This window comes from Gigantopelta aegis, chromosome 10 (genome assembly GCF_016097555.1).
Source record: "Gigantopelta aegis isolate Gae_Host chromosome 10, Gae_host_genome, whole genome shotgun sequence".
NCBI lineage: Eukaryota > Metazoa > Mollusca > Gastropoda > Neomphalida > Peltospiridae > Gigantopelta > Gigantopelta aegis.
The window spans coordinates 78,407,676-78,425,043 of NC_054708.1; the positions used below are offsets into that span (position 1 = coordinate 78,407,676).

At 38.8% G+C, this 17,368-nt stretch overlaps 1 protein-coding gene across 1 annotated transcript in view; it reads left to right on the plus strand.

Annotated features, from left to right (window-relative positions):
- The window catches only part of LOC121382847 (melanotransferrin-like), a 45,338-nt gene that overhangs the window by 14,569 nt on the left and 13,401 nt on the right, over positions 1 to 17,368 (plus strand). Inside the window, exons 4-8 of the mRNA XM_041512475.1 lie at positions 782 to 883; positions 2,095 to 2,253; positions 4,593 to 4,780; positions 11,919 to 12,240; positions 13,308 to 13,554. Of these exons, the coding sequence (XP_041368409.1) occupies positions 782 to 883; positions 2,095 to 2,253; positions 4,593 to 4,780; positions 11,919 to 12,240; positions 13,308 to 13,554 (1,018 nt within the window). The remainder of the gene's footprint in view (positions 1 to 781; positions 884 to 2,094; positions 2,254 to 4,592; positions 4,781 to 11,918; positions 12,241 to 13,307; positions 13,555 to 17,368) is intronic.

Sequence of the window (17,368 nt, forward strand, 5' to 3'; positions counted from 1 at the left end):
AAGGAATGGTTTGTTAAATATTATTGTTATTAGTTAGCGGGCGAGAAGTAGCTCAGTGGTAAAGCACTCGCTAGATGCGTGGTCGGTTTGGGATCAATGCCTGTCAGTGGGCCCATTGGGCTATTTCTTGCTCCAGCCAGTGCACCACGACTGGTACATCAAAGGCCGTGGTATGTGCTATCCTGTCTATGGGATGGTGCATAAAAAATATCCTTTGCTACTAGTCAAAAAAAATAGCCAATGAAGTGGCAACAGCGGGTTTCCTCCCTCAATATCTGTGTGGTTCTTAACCATATATTTGATGCCATATAACTGTAAATGACTGTTAAAAATAAATCATTTCCTTCCTTTGTGTAGATAATTTTTCTAAAAACATTTAAATGTGTGTGTTACATGTATCTAGACTGGAATGTTTCCAGTGGTCTTAAAAATGGAATTTTGACACTAAAAGGCATCATACTGAATGTGTTGTTGTTTTAGCCATTTAAAGGTGGTGTGTATTTTAATGGTGGAGTCCTCACCTGAGCAGGGTTTAACAAATCATCTAGCCCTAGCTTCCAGCTAGTGAATGTTTGATTTGAACTAGTTGGAAATATTCACCTCATTTACTATAATACATAGGTTAGTAGCCAAACCTTCTATGAGAGCTAGTGACTTAAATTTCTCAAACATTTGTCAAACACGACAGGTTTGGTTTGGACTAGCTGGATACGTTTACCGTACATAGAGAATAATACATGAGTGGGCCGTTAGATACTATTTTGTTTTTATCTTATTTCAGTTCCACAAGATAAACCTACATATTTTGCTGTTGCTGTCTTCCGAGCAAACAATCCAGTTAATTTGGAAACTCTACGAGACAACAAAAACATCTGCTTCCCAGGTACTATAAATAATTCTTGTAATACATGCCATTAATTAAAAAAAGTTTTACGGGTCTCACTGGAAAGAATTTTGTTTTGGCCAGTTATCAGATATATGTCAGGGGCGGCGCAGATGGTACAGCAGTGGCCGTACCACTTTTGTGTGGGTGTGGGTTATATTTGTTGTATCTGTGAAAATGTCCTTACAAGTAATTTGAAAGGCAAGTCTGGCAACCACGAGCCGTACCACTATTTTTTACACTGTGCAGCTCCTGTATGTAGATTTGTTTGAAAATGACTGAAAAGTGGCAAAGTTAAACACAAGTTTCGCAGTCAAATATTAATTTAATATTGTAGTCACTTCGTATAAAAAAATTAGCAGTTAGCTAATATGGCAGTATATAGGGTGAGTCCTGATGTATACAAACAGGATGAATGCTGGCTTGTTTAAAGGGAAGTAATGCAAGTTCCACTCATGTAACTTGGACCTGATGTGAGTATGACAATGAACGTGCAGACTACTGGATTAATGTTTTGACAAAAACCTCATAGCCAATAGTAGATTGGTAGTAGTATTTAGATTTATAAATATTGCTGGGCTGTAGTTAAACAATCCTTCCTTTGTTTTTGTTTCACTAGGTATGGGAACGAGTGCGAGTTGGCTGTATCCCAGTTAAACAATCATTCCTTTCTTTTTGTTCCATTAGGTATCAGAACGAGTGCAGGCTGGCTGTATCCCATATCCCAGTTAAACAATCATTCCTTTCTTTTTGTTCCTCTAGGTATTGGAACGAGTGCGGGCTGGCTGTATCCCATATCCCAGTTAAACAATCATTCCTTTCTTTTTGTTCCTCTAGGTATTGGAACGAGTGCGGGCTGGCTGTATCCCATATCCCAGTTAAACAATCATTCCTTTCTTTTTGTTCCATTAGGTATCAGAACGAGTGCAGGCTGGCTATATCCCATATTCCAGTTAAACAATCATTCCTTTCTTTTTGTTCCTCTAGGTATCAGAACGAGTGCGGGCTGGCTGTATCCCATATCCCAGTTAAACAATCATTCCTTTCTTTTTGTTCTATTAGGTATCAGAACGAGTGCGGGCTGGCTGTATCCCATATCCCAGTTAAACAATCATTCCTTTCTTTTTGTTCTATTAGGTATCAGAACGAGTGCGGGCTGGCTGTATCCCATATCCCAGTTAAACAATCATTCCTTTCTTTTGTTCCTCTAGGTATTGGAACGAGTGCAGGCTGGCTGTATCCCATATCCCAGCTCCTGGAGAAGAAGTACATCCCAGTGACGGAGTGTAATGCCATCGTCAAGTCTGTCACCAGCTTCTTCAAGGCCATGTGTCTGCCTGGCGCTCTCACGTCGTTTTATAATCCATTTGGTAAGTCGCCTTGACAGTCACTTTGACATCATTTTATAACCCATTTGGTAAGTCACCTCAACATTTTATAATCCAGTTGGTAAGTTCTCTGACATAATTTTATAAACCATTTGGTAAGTCCTCTGGCATCATTTTATAATCCTTGTGGTAAGTTACTCTGACATCGTTTTAGAATCCATTTGGTCAGTCCCCTTGTCATTGTTTTATAATCCATTTAGTAAGTCCTCTTGACATCATTTTATAATCCATTTGGTAAGTCGCTTTGACATCATTTTATAATCCATTTGGTATGTTTATATGTAATAGGGTTGAATTGCAGTGTACATGTAGTATGTGCTAGTTTTATAAATTTTTTGTATATATACTCTTCAAAAAAAGAAACGCAAAAGGGTACAAATGGGTTATGACTCCGATTTTATGTTTCCTACCGGTTCATGCTTTGTGAATATAAGGTCATTGCATGTCCCAAACACATTCCCACGGTTACATTCGATAAAACGCACCTACTGTACAATAAAGTTCCAAAATGTGAATATTCGCAAACCATGTCACCACTGCACGTGCGTTGTCTGCACGTGCAACATGAACACTGACAGTATAAAAGTGCAGGGTGTTCGCTTGCCTGGCCTCTGTATCTGGCCGACAGTTGACAATCCAGGACATGCCACGTCTCAGTGAACCGCAGAGAAACAATGCCATCGGCCGACTAGACACAGGCGAATCCAGAACGGCCGTTGCCAGGGCATTCCATGTGTCCCCAAGCACCATCTCCAGACTGTGGGACCGTTACCAGCAACATGGATCAACACGTGACCTCCCTAGATCCGGTCGACCACGGGTCACTACCCCCGGGCAGGACCGCTACATCTGGGTACGCCACCTTCGGGAACGATTGACTACTGCCACCTCCACAGCCGCAGCAATACCAGGTTTGCGCAGGATATCCGACCAGACCGTACGGAACCGCCTACGTGAGGTAGGAATTCGTGCCAGACGTCCAGTTCGAGGTGTCATCTTAACACCACAACACCGTCGACTCCGACTGCAGTGGTGCCAGATTCATCGACAATGGCCTCAACTGCGATGGAGACAGGTGTGGTTCAGTGACGAGTCCCGATTTCTGCTCCGACGTCATGATGGAAGATGTCGCGTGTATAGGCGTCGTGGTGAACGTTATGCGGCAAACTGCGTGCAGGAAGTGGACAGATTCGGCGGGGGTAGTGTCATGGTGTGGGCAGCCATCTCACACACTGGCAGAACTGACCTGGTCCACGTGCAGGGCAACCTGAATGCACAGGGCTACATTGACCAGATCCTCCGGCCACACATCGTTCCAGTTATGGCCAACGCCAACGCAGTGTTCCAACATGACAACGCCAGGCCTCACACAGCACGTCTCACAACGGCTTTCCTACAGAACAACAACATTAATGTCCTTCCTTGGCCATCGATATCACCGGATTTGAACCCAATTGAGCATCTATGGGACGAGTTGGACCGACAGCGACAACCACAGCCCCAGACCCTGCCCGAGCTGGCAGCAGCCTTGCAGGCCGAGTGGGCCACCATCCCCCGGGACGTCATCCGTACTCTGGTTGCTTCAATGGGCAGGCGGTGCCAGGCAGTTGTCAACACACGCGGAGGCCACACCCGGTATTGACTCCAGATGACCTTGACCTTGGTGGTGTGTCCTATCACTTACTCACAATGGACTAGAGTGAATTGTGAACAATCCTGCAACATTTGGTAATTATCGGACTCACCATTCAATAATTAAATCAATTCTCCAAATGTTACGACAATGTGGTTTTGCGTTTCTTCTTTTGAAGAGTATATATATAATGAGTAGACAATAAGTGAAATATTCATAGGGGACATGTATTGCTTTAGCAGTACTCACAGAATGCTTGTTATTATTGTTATTACCAGCTCTTTGATGGAACAGTTTTTTTAGTTGTTTTTTTTAAATAAAAATAAAATAAAATTATTCGGTTTTTAGTAATAACCATTACAGATCTTTCCAACTGGTGATGGGGAAGTTAATTTTGGTATATCACTATATGTCTATACATAACAACACAAAAGTGTTTGCCAATAAATCAGTGTCACAAAAGGATGACCATTTCCCTGGTCCTATACAGGTAACAACCCCACCTCTGTGTGTGAGCAATGGAGCTATTGATGACCGTTTCCCTTGTCCTATACAGGTAACAACCCAACCTCTGTGTGTGAGCAATGGAGCTATTGATGACCGTTTCCCTTGTCCTATACAGGTAACAACCCAACCTCTGTGTGTGAGCAATGGAGCTATTGATGACCGTTTCCCTTGTCCTATACAGGTAACAACCCAACCTCTGTGTGTGAGATGTGCAGTGGGCAGGGCGAGGAGCGGTGTTCCACCAGTGACCCGTCAGCTGGGTTCGACGGGGCGTTCCGCTGCATGGCCCAGGGTCGCGGTGACCTCACCTTCATCAGACACGACACGGTTGGCATGATGGCCAGATACGATGCGAACTATAACGAAGATGTGAGACCAGTTTTATTAATTGTTTTCTAGTGTGCATGGCCTAATGGTCCTAGCTATAACTAAGACGTGAGACCAGTTTTATTAATTGTTTTCTAGTGTGCATTGCCTAATGGTCCTAGCTATAACTAAGACGTGAGACTAGTTTTATTAACTGTTTTCTAGTGTGCATGGCCTAATGGTCCTAGCTATAACTAAGACGTGAGACTAGTTATATTAACTGTTTTCTAGTGTGCATGGCCTAATGGTCCTAGCTATAACTAAGACGTGAGACTAGTTTTATTAACTGTTTTCTAGTGTGCATGGCCTAATGGTCCTAGCTATAACTAAGACGTGAGACCAGTTTTATTAACTAGTGTGCATGGCCTAATGGTCCTAGCTATAACTAAGACGTGAGACTGTTTTATTAACTGTTTTCTAGTGTGCATGGCCTAATGGTCCTAGCTATAACTAAGACGTGAGACTAGTTATATTAACTGTTTTCTAGTGTGCATGGCCTAATGGTCCTAGCTATAACTAAGACGTGAGACTAGTTTTATTAACTGTTTTCTAGTGTGCATGGCCTAATGGTCCTAGCTATAACTAAGACGTGAGACCAGTTTTATTAACTGTTTTCTAGTGTGCATGGCCTAATGGTCCTAGCTATAACTAAGACGTGAGACCAGTTTTATTAACTGTTTTCTAGTGTGCAGGACCTAATGGTCCTAGCTATAACTAAGACGTGAGACCAGTTTTATTAACTGTTTTCTAGTGTGCATGGCCTAATGCAGGGCTCGCGCTGTCGGTAGCCAAATCAGCCATTGGCTAATTTTTACAAAAAATGGCTAATAAAATTTGCAAGTGGCGAAAATTTTGGCTAAGCCATTTTCTGTGTTCTGGTGTGAACAAACGGTTACATAATCTATCCAACACCTCAAACATTCATTTAGCGTAATAGCAATCTCGCGACCGGTAACGAGAAACGGTGTCATGCAGAATACAGCGTAGGCCTTATAATGTTTGCTTATTGTAATAATCATGGTTATTAATTTTAACGGCATGCATTCAACATGTATGACAGCAATGTCTGGAAGATCTGTAACTTGTTATTTTTACTTTGTAAAATCTTTGAACCAAAGTAATAAAAACAGACCGACAATGCGTGTCAATTTGAATACACATGCCAGTTCAGGGCCAAAAGACATGTAGGCCATCTCAAAGTCTGAGTTCAGCCAGACCGAGCGAAACAAAACGTTCGTTAGATTGGTTTGTGCGCTTCACGTTAAACGGACACGACGAACACCAATCAAATAGTTCACGAACGTTAGGAAGAACGTTTGTTGGCTGAACTGAGGACAGCTCTCGGTGCGAATATACGTCGCGTGTCAAGAGACATCATTGCAGACATTAAACAGTATGATTACGCAAAAGTAAATCTTGATGTAAATTTGTAGAAAAACAATAGTTATTCGCATCAATGAATACCTAACTGCAGTTTTTGTTTATTCCTTTGTCTTTGTTAATTTCGTACCCATGGTCGAGAGCACGCATGCAGATCTCAATTGCTGGAAATGAACATGCAGTATTTAAAATATACAAATTGCAGTTAAATGTACACTGAATAAAATTAGTTTACAATAATCATATTTGTTAGATAATTTTAGATATAAATTTGTAAGACTGTGAGGTGACATTTAATAAGTTAGTTGGATTTTAAAAAGATCGTAAATATTAATTTTATTAAAGGATTTGTTGTTGGGTTTGGGTTTTTTTTAATAAAGAGTATACTGTGGTGAAGTCGGCATTCTTAGCCGAGGTATTTTGTAAGCAGAAATCACAACAAGCATTTAACACGACGCTGAAATCAACAGCAACAACATGGCACAAATTATGAAATCGTTTTTGGTGCATGGCCTAATGGTCCTGGGGAATTAAGATGGGTCACTTAAAAAAACTAAGTTATTTAAACTAACATAAAGATTGCTATTTAAAGAAATAATGAGTTCTATATATAAAAAAGACGCTCTCAAAACTGTTTTCTTTGGGAAAAAATGGTCCTAGCTATGACTAAGACGTGACACCATCCATAAACATCCACCCACCCCCATATCTCTGTATGTTTGTTAATTTAATGTCATAGGCCTTAGAAGTGGGGGTGGGTGTATGGGGTACTGGCTTCAAACTCTGAAGATAATGCATAACCCCATCCCCACTGCACCCCACTCCCGCTGAAAAATTGAAGTAATATATTAACTGCCCCTACCCCCATTGAGGTTTTGTTATTCCTATTTGTTCCAGTTTGTACACAATTAGTTGAAAAAGATACATTTTCATATTCCTATATAAATACTCTATACAGTACTGCGTAAAACAAATTTTGCTAAAGCATTTTCAATATGGCTAATAAAAATTCCATTTGGCTAATATTTTGACTACAGGTATTTTTGATCCAGGGTGAGCCCTGCTAATGGTCCTAGCTATAATGAAGATGTGAGACCAGTTTTATTAACTGTTTTCTAGTGTGCATGGCCTAATGGTCCTAGCTATAACTAAGACGTGAGACTAGTTTTATTAACTGTTTTCTAGTGTGCATGGCCTAATGGTCCTAGCTATAACTAAGACGTGAGACTAGTTATATTAACTGTTTTCTAGTGTGCATGGCCTAATGGTCCTAGCTATAACTAAGACGTGAGACTAGTTTTATTAATTGTTTTCTAGTGTGCAGGACCTAATGGTCCTAGCTATAACTAAGACGTGAGACTAGTTTTATTAACTGTTTTCTAGTGTGCATGGCCTAATGGTCCTAGCTATAACTAAGACGTGAGACCAGTTTTATTAACTGTTTTCTAGTGTGCATGGCCTAATGGTCCTAGCTATAACTAAGACGTGAGACGTGAGACCAGTTTTATTAACTGTTTTCTAGTGTGCTTTGCATAATGGTCCTAGCTATAACTAAGACGTGAGACTAGTTTTATTAACTGTTTTCTAGTGTGCATGGCCTAATGGTCCTAGCTATAACTAAGACGTGAGACCAGTTTTATTAACTGTTTTCTAGTGTGCATGGCCTAATGGTCCTAGCTATAACTAAGACGTGAGACTAGTTTTATTAACTGTTTTCTAGTGTGCATGGACTAATGGTCCTAGCTATAACTAAGACGTGAGACTAGTTTTATTAACTGTTTTCTAGTGTGCATGGCCTAATGGTCCTAGCTATAACTAAGACGTGAGACTAGTTTTATTAACTGTTTTCTAGTGTGCATGGCCTAATGGTCCTAGCTATAACTAAGACGTGAGACCAGTTTTATTAACTGTTTTCTAGTGTGCATGGTCTAATGGTCCTAGCTATAACTAAGACGTGAGACTAGTTTTATTAACTGTTTTCTAGTGTGCTTTGCATAATGGTCCTAGCTATAACTAAGACGTGAGACTAGTTTTATTAACTGTTTTCTAGTGTGCATGGCCTAATGGTCCTAGCTATAACTAAGACGTGAGACTAGTTATATTAACTGTTTTCTAGTGTGCATGGCCTAATGGTCCTAGCTATAACTAAGACGTGAGACTAGTTTTATTAACTGTTTTCTAGTGTGCATGGCCTAATGGTCCTAGCTATAACTAAGACGTGAGACTAGTTTTATTAACTGTTTTCTAGTGTGCATGGCCTAATGGTCCTAGCTATAACTAAGACGTGAGACTAGTTTTATTAACTGTTTTCTAGTGTGCTTGGCCTAATGGTCCTAGCTATAACTAAGACGTGAGACTAGTTTTATTAATTGTTTTCTAGTGTGCATGCTCTAATGGTCCTAGCTATAACTAAGACGTGAGACTAGTTTTATTAACTGTTTTCTAGTGTGCATGGCCTAATGGTCCTAGCTATAACTAAGACGTGAGACTAGTTTTATTAACTGTTTTCTAGTGTGCATGGCCTAATGGTCCTAGCTATAACTAAGACGTGAGACCAGTTTTATTAACTGTTTTCTAGTGTGCATGCTCTAATGGTCCTAGCTATAACTAAGACGTGAGACTAGTTTTATTAACTGTTTTCTAGTGTGCATGGCCTAATGGTCCTAGCTATAACTAAGACGTGAGACTAGTTATATTAACTGTTTTCTAGTGTGCATGGTCTAATGGTCCTAGCTATAACTAAGACGTGAGGCCAGTTTTATTAACTGTTTTCTAGTGTGCATGGCCTAATGGTCCTAGCTATAACTAAGACGTGAGGCCAGTTTTATTAATTGTTTTCTAGTGTGCATGGCCTAATGGTCCTAGCTATAACTAAGACGTGAGGCCAGTTTTATTAACTGTTTTCTAGTGTGCATGGCCTAATGGTCCTAGCTATAACTAAGACGTGAGACTAGTTATATTAACTGTTTTCTAGTGTGCATGGCCTAATGGTCCTAGCTATAACTAAGGTCCTAGCTATAACTAAGACGTGAGACTAGTTTTATTAATTGTTTTCTAGTGTGCATGGCCTAATGGTCCTAGCTATAACTAAGACGTGAGACCAGTTTTATTAACTGTTTTCTAGTGTGCATGGCCTAATGGTCCTAGCTATAACTAAGACGTGAGACTAGTTATATTAACTGTTTTCTAGTGTGCATGCTCTAATGGTCCTAGCTATAACTAAGACGTGAGACTAGTTTTATTAATTGTTTTCTAGTGTGCATGGTCTAATGGTCCTAGCTATAACTAAGACGTGAGACTAGTTATATTAACTGTTTTCTAGTGTGCATGGCCTAATGGTCCTAGCTATAACTAAGACGTGAGACCAGTTTTATTAACTGTTTTCTAGTGTGCATGGCCTAATGGTCCTAGCTATAACTAAGACGTGAGACCAGTTTTATTAACTGTTTTCTAGTGTGCATGCTCTAATGGTCCTAGCTATAACTAAGACGTGAGACTAGTTTTATTAACTGTTTTCTAGTGTGCATGGCCTAATGGTCCTAGCTATAACTAAGACGTGAGACTAGTTTTATTAATTGTTTTCTAGTGTGCATGGCCTAATGGTCCTAGCTATAACTAAGACGTGAGACTAGTTTTATTAACTGTTTTCTAGTGTGCATGGCCTAATGGTCCTAGCTATAACTAAGACGTGAGACCAGTTTTATTAACTGTTTTCTAGTGTGCATGGTCTAATGGTCCTAGCTATAACTAAGACGTGAGACCAGTTTTATTAACTGTTTTCTAGTGTGCATGGCCTAATGGTCCTAGCTATAACTAAGACGTGAGACTAGTTTTATTAATTGTTTTCTAGTGTGCTTTGCATAATGGTCCTAGCTATAACTAAGACGTGAGACTAGTTTTATTAATTCTTTTCTAGTGTGCATGGTCTAATGGTCCTAGCTATAACTAAGACGTGAGACTAGTTATATTAACTGTTTTCTAGTGTGCATGGCCTAATGGTCCTAGCTATAACTAAGACGTGAGACCAGTTTTATTAACTGTTTTCTAGTGTGCAGAACCTAATGGTCCTAGCTATAACTAAGACGTGAGACTAGTTTTATTAACTGTTTTCTAGTGTGCATGGCCTAATGGTCCTAGCTATAACTAAGACGTGAGACTAGTTTTATTAACTGTTTTCTAGTGTGCATGGCCTAATGGTCCTAGCTATAACTAAGACGTGAGACCAGTTTTATTAACTGTTTTCTAGTGTGCATGCTCTAATGGTCCTAGCTATAACTAAGACGTGAGACTAGTTATATTAACTGTTTTCTAGTGTGCATGGCCTAATGGTCCTAGCTATAACTAAGACGTGAGACTAGTTTTATTAATTGTTTTCTAGTGTGCATGGCCTAATGGTCCTAGCTATAACTAAGACGTGAGACCAGTTTTATTAACTGTTTTCTAGTGTGCATGGTCTAATGGTCCTAGCTATAACTAAGACGTGAGACTAGTTTTATTAACTGTTTTCTAGTGTGCATGGCCTAATGGTCCTAGCTATAACTAAGACGTGAGACTAGTTTTATTAACTGTTTTCTAGTGTGCATGGCCTAATGGTCCTAGCTATAACTAAGATGTGAGACCAGTTTTATTAATTGTTTTCTAGTGTGCATGGTCTAATGGTCCTAGCTATAACTAAGACGTGAGACTAGTTTTATTAACTGTTTTCTAGTGTGCTTTGCATAATGGTCCTAGCTATAACTAAGACGTGAGACTAGTTTTATTAATTCTTTTCTAGTGTGCATGGTCTAATGGTCCTAGCTATAATGAAGATGTGAGACTAGTTATATTAACTGTTTTCTAGTGTGCATGGCCTAATGGTCCTAGCTATAACTAAGACGTGAGACCAGTTTTATTAACTGTTTTCTAGTGTGCAGAACCTAATGGTCCTAGCTATAACTAAGACGTGAGACTAGTTTTATTAATTGTTTTCTAGTGTGCAGGACCTAATGTTCTAAAATTGAAAAAGTTTTCCTAGGGTAAAATGGAGAAGTTTGATAAAAAAAAAAAAGGAAGTGATTTTCATAGAACAGTTGTCAGTACATTTGGTACATATTAAATGTAGTCGGAAAGGTTTAGAATTGTGCACTCTGTTCTATCATAAAATTTGGTTATAAAATAGGACATTGTTTGTTGTTTAAAGAGGACATTATTTGTTGTTTAAATGGTTGTTGTTTAAAGGGGACATTGTTTGTTGTTTAAAGAGGACATTGGTTGTTTAAAGAGGACATTGTTGTTTAAAGGGAACATTATTTGGTGTTTAAAGGGGACACTGTTGTTTAAAGGGGACATTATTTGTTGTTTAAAAGGGACATTATTAGTTGTTTAAATGGTGGGGCATTGTTGTTTAAAGAGGACATTGTTTGTTTAAAGAGGGCAGTGGTTGTTGTTTAAAGAGGATATTGGTTGTTGTTTAAAGAGAACATTGTTTGTTGCTTAAAGAGGACATTGGTTGTTGTTTAAATGGGACATTGGTTGTTTAAAGGGGACATTGGTTGTTTAAAGGGGACATTGTTTGTTGTTTAAAGGGGACATTGGTTGTTTAAAGGGGACATTGGTTGTTGCTTAAAGGGGACATTGGTTGTTTAAAGAGGATATTGGTTGTTGTTTAAAGGGGACATTGTTTGTTGTTTAAAGGGGACATTGGTTGTTTAAAGGGGACATTGTTTGTTGTTTAAAGGGGATATTGTTTGTTGTTTAAAGGGGATATTGTTTGTCATTGTAGGACTTCCGGTTGCTCTGTCCAGACGGCAGCCAGAAAGCCATCTCGGAGTACGCAGACTGCAACTGGGGCATAATTCCCGCGCACATCGTCATGACATCGGGTGTCCGGGAGAAACCCATCATTGAAGGGTACAAGAAGTTCCTGCTCCAGGCCTCAGACATGTTCAAACCAGGCGGGACCTACAACCACCTGTTTGAGCTGTTCAGCTCGGAGAAGATACGTGACAACCTCGGCCACGTCTATGACAGGAAGAACCTGATGTTTTCAGACTCCACACTCATGCTTCAGGACATCAAAGTGCACACATATTACACCTGGGTTGGTGAGTGTTAGCATAGATTAGCATTAACTGTGGCCTGGGGCAGGGACGTAGCCCAGTGGTAAAGCGCATGCCTGATGCACGGTTTGTCTAGGATCGATCCACATCGGTGAGCCCATTGGGCTATTTGTCGCTCCAGCCAGTGCAACACAACTGGTATATCAAAGGCCATGTTATGTGCTATCCTGTCTATGGGATGGTGCATATAAAAGGTTTTTTCTCTCACACTGTATATCAAAATTACCAAATGTTTGACATCCAATAGCCGATGATTATTAAATCAATGTGGTCTAGTGGTGTTGTTAAACAAAACAAACTTCTGATGATTTTCCTGACATGTTTCCAAGGCAGGTATGACTGTTCATTGTTCTAGTAAAATGGAGGAAGGGAATAGTAAATATGAATGTGTAAGGTCCAGACTAAGAAGTATCTGATGATGTTTTTCCTGATATATGCTTCCAAGGGATTATAACAGCTCATGGTCCCAACTGATGTGGGAGAAGGGAACAGTAAGCAGGGATGTTTAAAATTCAGACTGTAAGAAGTATCTGATGATGATTTTCCTGATATATGCTTCCAAGGGACTATAACAGCTCATGGTCCCAACTGATGTGGGAGAAGGGAACAGTAAGCAGGGATGTTTAAAATTCAGACTGTAAGAAGTATCTGATGATGATTTTCCTGATATATGCTTCCAAGGGACTATAACAGCTCATGGTCCCAACTGATGTGGGAGAAGGGAACAGTAAGCAGGGATGTTTAAAATTCAGACTGTAAGAAGTATCTGATGATGATTTTCCTGATATGTTTCCTCAGGCACGGTTTCTCGCTCCAGCCAGTGCACCATGACTGGTACATCAAAGGCTGTGGTATGTGCTATCCTGTCTATGGGATACTGCATATAAAAAATCCCTTGCTGCTAATCAAAAAGAGTAGCCCATGAAGTGGTGACAGCCGGTTTTCTCCCTCAGTATCTGTGTGGTCTTTAAAAATATCTTCGACGCAATACAACCATAAATAAAATGGGTTGAGTGCATCATTAAATAAACCATTTCTTTTCCTTTCCTCAGGCACGGAGTTTGTGAACATCCTCAACAAGATGAACCTGTGCCCACTGGAGGTGGCTCGGTGGTGCGTGATCTCGCTGCCGGAGAAGATCAAGTGTGAAACGATGATCATGGCGTTCAAGGCCAAGGACCTGCGGCCCGAGCTCGACTGTCTGCTGGGCAAGGACACCACCACCTGCATGGACATGATTGCCAACGGAGACGCAGACCTCATGAACCTAGATGCAGCAGATGTCTACCTAGCTGGAAGGTGTGGCTTTAATCTTGATTAATATGGGTTATTATGATTTGTGTATGGGTGTGTAGATACTACAGAAGTCTACCTAGCTGGAAGGTGTGGCTTTAATTTGATTGAGAGGTCTAGTATGATAAGTGTGTATGGGTGTGTAGATACTACAGATGTCTACCTAGCTGGAAGGTGTGGCTTTAATCTGATTGAGAGGTCTAGTATTATAAGTGTGTATGGGTGTGTAGATACTACAGATGTCTACCTAGCTGGAAGGTGTGGCTTTAATCTGATTGAGAGGTCTAGTATAATAAGTGTGTATGGGTGTGTAGATACTACAGATGTCTACCTAGCTGGAAGGTGTGGCTTTAATCTGATTGAGAGGTCTAGTATTATAAGTGTGTATGGGTGTGTAGATACTACAGATGTCTACCTAGCTGGAAGGTGTGGCTTTAATCTGATTGAGAGGTCTAGTATAATAAGTGTGTATGGGTGTGTAGATACTACAGATGTCTACCTAGCTGGAAGGTGTGGCTTTAATCTGATTGAGAGGTCTAGTATTATAAGTGTGTATGGGTGTGTAGATACTACAGATGTCTACCTAGCTGGAAGGTGTGGCTTTAATCTGATTGAGAGGTCTAGTATTATAAGTGTGTATGGGTGTGTAGATACTACAGATGTCTACCTAGCTGGAAGGTGTGGCTTTAATCTGATTGAGAGGTCTAGTATAATAAGTGTGTATGGGTGTGTAGATACTACAGATGTCTACCTAGCTGGAAGGTGTGGCTTTAATCTGATTGAGAGGTCTAGTATGATAAGTGTGTATGGGGGTGTAGATACTACAGATGTCTACCTAGCTGGAAGGTGTGGGTTTTATCTGATAACATGGGCTTTTATGATGTGTATTTTATTGTGGTATTTAGTATGTTAACTGCATAGTGATCCGACCTTTAAATCTCAGCAGAAAGCTTTATATAAGAATTGGATTTCATTGTTTTTTTGTGTGAATTTATTGGTGTATAACAGTCATAAATTGTATAAAATCGAGTAGCGTAGCGAAGTGATTTTATACTAAATTTATGACTTATATATATCAATAAATTCACAAAAAAGACAAACATTTCTTTTAATTACAAACAACACTTCTGTTTACACAAAAATACACAAAATTAGTTTTTAAAATGCTTTCCATAACCTGTTTTACGTAATGACATCATCTTCTGAGGTTTATTGAAGGATAACATTCCGTTTTTAAGTGACATCGTCCAATCAGAATAGAGTAAATCATATAACGGCGGGACGTTTATAATTATAACTCTTTTCAGGTTGGACTATACCAATTCAAATCCCATAGGCGACCATGTTAACATTTGTCTTTAAAAACACTATATGCAATATATCAACCAAACTATGACCCATAAATATCAGTACTACAAACCCTACCTCTAAGTATTAACTGAAGAAAATGGTACCTTTCATGGCTCATTTTCGGTATAACCAGATGTTTTTACAACACCCCTAGTTTCGCACACAATTTTAGTACTTTTTTTTACATGTACCCCATACATGGTCCAAGCACAAGGCTACTTGACACAGTGGTACTAGATGAATTAAAATTGTATACATTTTTAGCCCAGATGAAACTAATTTTCTTTACAACCAACACACTCACATTTATAACCAATCACAGGACTTGTGGTGTTAACTTCTCTATCAAAAGTTCGGTGCACCTCGAACTTCGACCCAGCCTGAAATTAATTGATATAGTGCTACCTATACTGATAACATACATGTTTCAAAAGGTGGCGAATCACGTGTTTTTATAACAACCAGGATATGGTGTCTTCTAACATAAACTGACAACTTCACTGAAACTGTTCTTTCTACAGTGCAACCTCACAAGGCACATGTATTTTGGACAGTTTTGTACAAATGCAATATGTCATATTTGAAAAAAATAATAAAAAAATAATAATACTCCTGAAGATATTTACTGTCAGATGTGTGTGTGTGCTCAGCTATATGTATAGAGACAACATGGATATTCAGAGTACCTCAACTCCTTAAAACTATTCCATTGAAACACATGTACTTGACTGACCCCTAGATTATGAAGACCTTAATAGACACATCAAAGAAATATCACTATTAAAAAAATGCAATGTCTGAGGAAGGAAAGATCAACATGACTGCACCTGTATGAAGTAATGACTTCATGTCCTGCACATCACTGTTGGAGGGAAATCCTGTATGCTGAGTGTGGCTGTCTTCAAGTTACCATGTGCAGGAATTTCAAATCCATCAGCTATGCAGATTTTAAAAATGGACCATCAAAACCATTGGCAGCCACCAATATTCCTGACTATATTTTATGTATACCCTACTGTAGTTGGAGGTTTTAAATATTTGTAATATTTGGAATTACCATGCAGCTTTCACATATTTATTTTTGATTCGTTACTAAAAAAAACATGTTTTTAAATGACATAATTACCCGAACATCTATTTTATTGCATTTTTTTCTAATCCAGATCAATACAATATGTATTTTGGATGTATTCCTACAATCTGTAATCCAGCATATTATTTAGCTATTAACATTGGATAATACAGCTTTAACAATAAAATAAATTATCAACTTACACCAAGGTAGATAATCAAATCTGGAAAAATTGGTTCTAAATCTAGTATACACTTAAAATGCACTTCATGGGAGCAAACTAAGTGATTATTTAAAAAAAAGATTTGATCTGGAGACCTAAAGATATGTTTAACAAGCTTATTGTTATGTATAAGTGAGAACAGAAGGCACAATAGTGACCAAAAATTTAATTATGGCTTTGGTAAAGTTTTTCTTCAAATTAATTTGTGTGTGTGCATAAAACTACAAATTTGTCTAAAATATGACTTAGCACCCTATAAGTATGTCAAAAGGACAATAAAAATCAAGGTCTTTAAAAAGTTAAGCTTTCAGAAGTACATACATGAAACATTAACTATGTTTATTGAAATTAAAGACATTAACCCAATATTGGCACATGTTATTTTTAATATAAAAATAAATTGCTATTAAAATCTAAGTTCAGATTGCCTAGATATATTACCATATTTAAGAGTAGTTGTATATGGCAAGTCAAACACCATGTAAATAAAAATATTCAAATCTTTATAGTATGAATTATAGGCCAAAACCAACTTTTCCTCAGTGCTAATTTTTATTCAAACTCCATTCAGAGCCATGTACAGTAATTATTGTTAAGGTCAAGGTCATTGTGAACTTCCATGGCCGAGTGACGGCTAATTAATCAAATAATATAGTTTAATTTAATTAAATGACACAAACATAATCTTTTTTATTATGCACTGAATATGTGCTATAGGTTGGACTATACCAATTCAAATCCCATAGGCGACCATGTTAATGTTTGTGTTTAAAAACACTATATGCAATATATCAACCAAACTATGACCCATAAATATCAGTACTACAACCCCTACCTCAAAGTATTAACTGCAGAAAATGGTACCTTTCATGGCTCATTTTCGGTATAACCAGATGTTTTTACAAACCCCTAGTTTCGCACAAAATTTTAGTACTTTTTTTTTACATGTACCCCATACATGTTCCAAGTACAAGGCTACTGGACACAGTGGTACTAGATGAATTAAAATTGTATACATTTTTAGCCCAGATGAAACTAATTTGTTTACAACCAACACACTCACATTTATAACCAATCACAGGACTTGTGGTGTTAACTTCTCTATCAAAAGTTTGGTGCACCTCGAACTTCGACCCAGCCTGAAATTAATTGGTATAGTGCTACCTTCACTTGTA